The sequence below is a fragment of the Nansenia antarctica genome (assembly GCF_963989245.1).
Source record: "Nansenia antarctica genome assembly, chromosome: 5".
Classification (NCBI taxonomy): domain Eukaryota; kingdom Metazoa; phylum Chordata; class Actinopteri; order Argentiniformes; family Microstomatidae; genus Nansenia; species Nansenia antarctica.
In genome coordinates, this window is record NC_137690.1 from 9,142,965 (window position 1) to 9,151,263 (window position 8,299).

The following is an 8,299-nucleotide window of genomic DNA, read 5'->3' on the forward strand; positions in this document are numbered from 1 at the left end:
CTAATAAAGATGCCTGTGAACCAGGATACATACACAGGGTATTGTGCATGCCACAACCAGCCCAAAGTAGAGAAAAGACTGACAAATGAGTAATTATTTAACAGCCCAATTAAGCCAAAACAAATGTACTTTACTGTAACTGAGTTGCCCTTTATGTTTCCTCTGATACAGGCCTACATTTCCTATTTCAAGCAGACCCCTATGCTATGAAACTTCCTGGAAGTAGCACCTTGCCCCCGGACAAAACAAGTGTACAAAGAAAAACTATCAATCTGCACCTGTCTTGAGTCTAGACTTCTATTTAGGGGCCTGTAAATAATATGACAGCTGTACGTACTCTTACCTAAAGGGGTTTCTCTGGTCAGGGTCAAGGTTGCTATGCATGACAAAGGCCTATCAGATGTTGACATAATACATGTCATGTCATATACAATGCAGTGCATGTGTGGCCTCTAGGAAGGAAGACCCCAGATGGAAAAATGCAATCTGAGAAGATTATGCTTTTCCAAGAGTCAAGACACACCTTCAAATGAGACGTCTCTTTTTTTTCTTTCTCCCTTTACACCATTCATGTGTGTTTCATTTGTTTCCTTCAATGTCTGCTGAGGGCGACAGAGGGAGGTGTGTTTCCCCGTCTTCCAGAGTCCTGAGAATTCCCCCACTCCTCCACAATATCTCTCTTGCATTAGAGACGTCGGGCGTACAAGGCGGTCGTCATCCATCCCACTGTGCCTGTGTGAGTGAGTGTGGAGCTGCATTGGACCTCTTCATGTCTGTGTGAGTGTGGAGCTGCATTGGACTTCTTCCTCAGATTGTGACAACCAACCACCCGGTTCCACGCGGAAACGTAAACTCGCAGATGGATCTCTCTGTATAACCGAGGTTTCTAATGCCATCTCCTAAAGACTACAATACGACACTGAGACAATAAGTCACTTTATATTGATCGTTTATTGTAGCCTTACCGGACCTTTTTGATTCAACTGTCAAAGCTGTAACAATAAGCTGGAATGGAAATAATTCGCGTATTTCTGCCACGTCTGGACTGTTGTAAAAAGTCTCAAGAAAGAATGAAGTAACCCGCTATGGATCCGGACAATGCCCCGTACTCCAAACTCAAACCAGCTGGAGTCGGGGGGTGAGTACAAACTATCCAAACAAATATAGCTCTTCAGAACCGTCATGCGCTGCTATCATATTGATCAATAACTCACTTACTGTCAATGCTCCCAGGCAGCAACATCTGGGCTCAACACTGTCAATGGACATTTTTACATTTCATAAGGATTGCATGATCTTGTACTTGACAACCCACACATTAATAGATACGAAGAGGGGGATAATGTGTCATGAATGAATGATCAATGAATGATTGATATTTTGCAATCATGCAACTTTTGGATTTCTTAACTATGGGTATACAGCACTTCCATCAGCTAACTTCAACGTCATTGTTATAATCTGGGAATGTATATTAATTTGGATAGTTTCTCAGACAAAAACATGCAGGGATTGTGGAAGTTTGTAGCCATGGCATGAATGTTCTCTGGATTTAAATAATAGCCTACTGTATTGTATTTACTTAATTAATTAGTTTTCACATATTATTGATTTCAAACTGGGGCCATTGACATGTGTAAGATCTTATTCAAAACATTTGGTTAAAGGTTATTGCTCTCCAGATCTACTCTGAAGTTGTGCTCTGCAGCTTGTGTTGCAACTTGCAGTGATCCTGCCAATGCTGTGTGGAGAGGAGGAGGGGGTCCTGTCATCCCTCTCCTCCCCTTCCCCTCTTCAGCCTCCTCACTCTGCTGGTTGGCTATTTCTCTGGATGGGAGGGGCAAAACAATTCACAAAATTGTTGCATCATATTACACTTAAACTACTTGTGGTCAGAAATAAACACACATCCAGATTCTGCCTTTTCTTTCTGCTAATGTACATGTCTAGTGCGAACGGGGCAGAGGTTCTGGAAGCTAAAGATGTAGTGACTCTATTGCACCAGAAGTCTGTGTAAGCTTGCGGTTGACAAGTGGCTTTTTAATGTTTTTGGTTCTGTAGTAGCTCTTGTAGCATTTGGCATTAATCTCTATAGGCCTGCAGGTCAACCGAACTACAGTACTACACTTTTATGTAGTAGGAAACCACTAAAGTCAATGCTTTTCACAGATGATGATGATGATGATGATGGATATTGCTTTTTACTGCTTTGCCACTATTTGCATAACCACATAACCACTACACTTCTCCATATTGCTGTTTATACTTTATGGTGTTGATGTAAGGTTAACAGTTAACCTGACTTGACACATGCACTAACAAGTTCTCTAACAAGTTGAGCCTCATCCTGTGGCCAGCGGCCACATCAACTTTCCCTATCATAAGTTTGAAGCAGTCATGGTACAACCGTGTTCGGTCACTTGTCTGACCTGGAAGTGATTAGTGCATTTGTGAGTCCAGATGTTCGCCTCCTCATAATATGGAACCGATAATATAAACAATTTCCAATATGGAAACAATATTATTGTTTTACAGTAAATCTAGTTTTCTCTACTCCATTGATTTCCCAAAAAAGAGCCTTTGGTAAAGGTAACGTGAGCCTTTGGAGAGCCTCCTTCCTCAGAGCAGGCTGCGCTCACCTAGCCTCCTGAGGGGCAGATTATCCGGCCTAGTGATAAGAAAGTGCTCCGTGACTGGAAACAGCTGTGGGGGCTTTGGGTGGAAGCAGTGCTGCTGCTGATGTTGCCACTGCCGCCCGCCACCATTGGTTACCTTTGATATTTGACCACTCACGAGGGCTGAAGTACAGGATGCATAGTATAGTAAAGGAGGTGGGGTGGGATTATACTTTTGGAAGACAATCAATCAAGAGTATGTCTATTGTCTACTGGTACTAAATGCTATTTCTAGCCATCCAGATGTTCTAGTTAACATTGTATTGATTGATAGACATACAGTAGGGATATGACAGAGATATGCCCTAGTTCTCCCTGTCAATTGTAGATTTGACATTTGCCTATGTAAGCCTATGTTTTACAGCTGTGATCAAAGGGGTCAGTATGTACAAGTACACCCTGTAGGCTATGTGTGACCGTGTTTCTCTCTTTTCCACAGGAGAGCTCTAATTCTCTGGACTATACTGTGTTTTACCTGTTACCTGGGACTTGCACAAGCACGTGCTGAAGGTGAGCTTCAATTCTTTACTCAGTACTACAGTAAATGTACCATAGACGGAGACACGTGACTACAGAGTAAGTACGAGTCGGAACTGTGATGAGAGAGAGAGAGAGAGAGAGAGAGAGAGAGAGAGAGAGAGAGAGAGAGAGAGAGAGAGAGAGAGAGAGAGAGAGAGAGAGAGAGAGAGAGACACACACACACACACACAACATGTCCAAGTTATCTCCTTCATCAGAGAGAGAGAGAGAGAGAGAGAGAGAGAGAGAGAGAGAGAGAGAGAGAGAGAGAGAGAGACACACACACACACACACACAACATGTCCAAGTTATCTCCTTCATCAGAGAGAGAGAGAGAGAGAGAGAGAGAGAGAGAGAGAGAGAGAGAGAGAGAGAGAGAGAGACACACAACATGTCCAAGTTATCTCCTTCATCATCCCACTCTGAACAGGCAGTGGGAGTTGTGTACTGTACTGTAGATTCAACTGGGATTAACTGGAATCAAACATCCCTCAGCGTTTTGGACACAAACAATACATCCCTGACTCAGATGCGACGGCTGCATCAACTGAAGGAGATTTATAAAACATTAGTTTGACAGCTGGTTTCACCAGCTACTTGGTTTGCAGAAACCCAAAGTAATTATTATGTATTTACTAGTACAGTACTCACCAGGTAAAAAGCACTAGGTAAAATAGTAGACAATAGAAAATGAAGTGCTCCATGTTTTACCGGACAACTGTGAGCTTTTACAATATTCACACTGTGCGTAGCTCATGTTTCTTAATTAAAACCATGTCCAATTGCAGCGACGGTATCATGGGAGACGCATTAGATGAAGGAGGGTTTTGTTCTTGTCCTAAGCTACATATTGATGTTCTTTCCATGTGTTGGTCAGTCGAGTTAGCAAGCCCCGCCCCCGCCACCCCCCCACCCTCCCTCACACACACAAACACACACACTATGACTTGTGACCCCCCTGAACTTGTCTAGAGAGAATGATGTGCTGTAGAGTGTCCATGCTCCTCTTGTCTTCTTCTTCTTCTTCTTGTTGAACTATAATTCAACTTTCTCCCTGTTTGGTTTACTGTTGCTCACATTTGCTTTGCATTAGTGGAGGGGAGCCACACTTGGACATTTGAGTCTTGTTCTGCAGCTATGTGGGTCACGGAGAGAGGCTTAACTGTTTCAAACACCTTGCCTCAACTCGGTGCTGGTGCCTGGAGCTGCTGGGAAGATCTAAGTTGTTTAAACACCTTGTTCAACCCCCCCTGTGTGTCTCACACTGCATGAAAACACCAGTCAGCCAGACAGACTACTTACTCATTTGTTTCAGCTACATTTCTCCATGTTTGACATTACTAATGGCTCGAATCAGCAAGAACACCTGGTTGAAGCCTAGCGACTTGCACGATAGTGGGAAGGTTTCCAGTCTGACTCAAGTTGTAACAATGTGGTAACAAGCCCTAAAGGTTTTGATAACTCAACTCTGATTTCTATGATATTTTTCCGGATCACTTAGTCTCCTATAAGTAAAGCTGGTAGAGGAGAATGTCTTTCTCACCAATATTTTTTATGTGGGCATATCATCGTATTTCTATTGACGTCTTCGAAGCCCAAAAAACTAAATTGATACACATGCGGCAGGTTAAACACTGAACACAAATCACTGTAACTAGACAGGTACTTTCATATCCTTCCCATGAGATAGCAATTAAAACCTGGAAACGCCACAGGAACTTTCCAGAATACGTCTTCATAAACTTGGCCCTGTGTCTCAGTCATCATTGTTACACACTCAGCAGATCAGTCATTTTCAGACAAAGCACGAGGACTTTCAGTCTGCGCTCTAGATATCCTCTAGATTACCAGATCCTCTCCAGGGACTCGTTGAGCTTCTGTTTTCAAGAGGTTTTTCTAACTTAGACTGACATAACGGTTACATAATCTGTGGCCGTCGGGGAAGCTGGACGTTGACGCAGAGCCCCAGTGGAAGTCTTTGGCTATCTTTATACATTGCGTTTGCCACAGGATTTTCATTGAGCCTCACATTTTACTTTAGAACTGCCAGTTTGGACTCAGGACATGTCAAAAAATTACAGTATGGCATGGGCTATGTTTTTTTTTCATTTATTCGGTTAAAATGAAGAAATCTAATCAGTTAATTGGATTTCCCTTAGTGTTTTTAACTTAATGATATCTCTTATAGCCAGCCCAGTGACAGGTAAAAGGCTAAAGGGCAAAGGTCATTCGCTATGTGGCCCCTGCTCTTTGCTTGCCGTTGGCCATGCATGGTCGAGAATTGGTTCATTTCCCCAACAGCAGGGATAAAGGTGTCGGCTAAAGGTCAGATGCAAAGGTCAAGGCTGACATTTTCATTACCGTGTAAAGGTACCATGTAAATGTATCTTAATATTACAACAAAGAGCTCAATACTGAACCCATACTAGAAACAGTTCAATATGATACTGCAAACATCTGTTGCCAGTAAGGGGTTTGATAATTATTGTTATTACAATTATTTATCATACCAATTGATATACATTATAGTTGATAGTGACATTGCACACACTTTTTTTTGCTACCAGTATGTGAGTGTGGTGTCACTTCCTCCAATCGATTCTAATGAAAATCAGGAAATTAATGCATCATTTGCATTGAATCTTTGATGTTAAATGCTTCATTGCTTCATCCTCTGTTGTGGTTGAGGCATATTATTATGACTGATGGAAAATATTGACAATGTTTGACGAAGAACATCACCACTGAATTAAACGAGAGCATTATGTAAATTCACTCACGAAGAGAAGAGGCTCTGTCTCCAAAAATCATGGAAATATGGCTCCGCGCCTAGGACATATCCTCCTACAGTACCCGTAGAACAAGATATCCACTGTCAAGTCAACATCATAATAACCAAAACCTAGAGAAGACCAAAAAAATAAAAAATAAATACGAAAATAAAGAAAAGAAAACATACCACTTTGCTTGTCACACAAGTTCGAATATCTAGTCTGTTAGCTTTATTTAGTTCATTTAACTTCCAATTTTGTCTGTAATTCTTATGAAATAATATATGACACACCTATGAGATGTATACTGTAGCCATTGGTGTGTTTGACTGATTGTGTTTTTTGGGTTCCCTGTAGATGTGGACGTGCTTCAGCAGCTGGGCCTCACTGGGAGGAGGACAGGGGGGTCTCCGTCTCCAGGGAGTCGCTCCTTCCCCCAGGGGGTCATCTCCTTCAAGTCCGGGGTCATCCTTACCCAGCGGGCGCGGGTCCAGGCGCCCTTGGCCTCCGTCCTACCGACCCCCGCCTATACCACCGCCAACCTCTCCCTGATCCTCAGCCTGTGCTCCCATCGCGTCAACAGCGCTTTCCTCTTCACCATCCTCTCCAAGAGGAGGAAGCTGCAGCTAGGGGTGCAGTTCATCCCGGGGAAAATCCTGGTCTACGTGGGGCAGAGGAACTCTGTCAATTTCGACTATGACGTTCACGACGGCCAGTGGCACAACTTGGCCCTGGACGTCCGAGGCCAGAGGGTCTCTTTATATACTTCCTGTGGGAAGACAATTGTACATGCAGATATGCATTCTAAAAAAGAGGAGGCTCTGGATCCTGAGGGCTCTTTCCTCTTGGGCAAGATGAACCAGAACTCAGTGCAGTTTGAAGGTGCCATTTGTCAGTTTGACATCTACCCCTCTGCCAAGGCAGCTCAACACTATTGTAAGTACATTAAGAAACAGTGCAGGGAGGCTGAGACCCACCGGCCCAATCTTCCGCGCCTGCTACCTCTGTTCCCCTCGGACCCAAACCTTACTGTCACCCTTAACACCCCTCTGTTGTCGACAGAGATATCGAAAAAGGCCAATAGCCCCAGCCTAGCCTTGACCAGGACTAAGTATGTCGTCCCGACTGTCCGTCCATCAGGGTTCCCCCTCTTCTCCGCGCAGGAGAGTTTGATAACACCCAAGGCTTGGACCATGTCTCTGTCTCTGCCTGCCACTTTGGCTCCGATAACAACCCGTCTAGGGTTAGAGCGCCCCCTCATGGTCAGTACTCAAACTGTCACAGTACCCCTCAGGACCAGTAGAACGCGAACGTCCCCGACGCCGACGGCGACATCGAGCGGCAGTGCTAAAAGGAGGTCTGTGGAACTAGGCGCTCGACCTCAGGAACCCAGAGGAGACAGCTTGTCTGCACCCATTTCCACCATGCCACCAAAGAAGAAGACGGATCTCCCAAACACCCGATCCAAACAGGGGTCTTCTTCAAACATATCCACCCTCGCTAGGAAGCAGCTAACCACACTGGCTGCAAAGAAACATGAGCCAAAAGTGACCAGAGTGCAGGATGTCAAACCCACCTTCTCTCTAACCCCAGTCACTCCAGCTGCAACATATGGCTTCCAAATGTGGGACTTGGAACCGACCCAATATTCACTGCTGGCTGGACCTGGACCACCTGGACTAAAGGGAGAACCAGGACCGGCGGTGAGAGCATGTTCTTAAAATAAGTAAACATAGAGGTGTGTGTGCGTGTGTGTGTGTGTGTGTGTGTGTGTGTGTGTGTGTATGTGTGTGCATGGCATGCATGTGGATGGAGGGACACCTAACAGATCCTACATGTGGCAGACTGATGTATTACACTCATGATAGGCATATTTCACTGGGCGCTGGGAGCAGCTTTGTCCTCCTCTTAATCCCTCATCTGTCCATGGTGTTAAACAAGCAGGGGAGGCTGCTGCTCTGGGGATGTGGTGGAAGGGGGGAGGGGAGAGGTACATTCTCCTGCACGGCTCTGACATGAAGCAGCTCTATTGGTTACAGACATGAAGTGCCCTCCTGAGCCCCTGACTGTGTGGTCTTTCAAGCTGGGGGAGTCACTTAAGTGCGGCATTTAATCTTTGCCTGCATTTATTGGACATTTTGGCGGGTGTAGGAATGCCCTGTGTTGTTTCTTGGTGTACTCATCTCTTCGGTTTCGCTTCATCTCGTTTCAACAGTTTTTATCTCGTACGATTCAGCAGCCCATTCAGGGCGTTGCTTGCTAGGCTATTTGGCCGTCCCTTCAGAGCATTGCTTGCTAATGTGAGATTTCCTTTTTAGCGGGATGGGGAGAAAT

At 44.6% G+C, this 8,299-nt stretch overlaps 1 protein-coding gene across 1 annotated transcript in view; it reads left to right on the plus strand.

The window, feature by feature from the left end:
- Positions 1–1,085: 1,085 nt before the first annotated feature.
- LOC308157355 (collagen alpha-1(XXVII) chain B-like) overlaps positions 1,086–8,299 on the plus strand; it is a gene marked incomplete at both ends in the record, with an annotated part of 60,833 nt that continues 53,619 nt past the window's right edge. Inside the window, 3 exon segments of the mRNA XM_080530902.1 lie at positions 1,086–1,138; positions 3,115–3,185; positions 6,323–7,668. Coding sequence (XP_080387028.1) covers positions 1,086–1,138; positions 3,115–3,185; positions 6,323–7,668 — 1,470 coding nt within the window.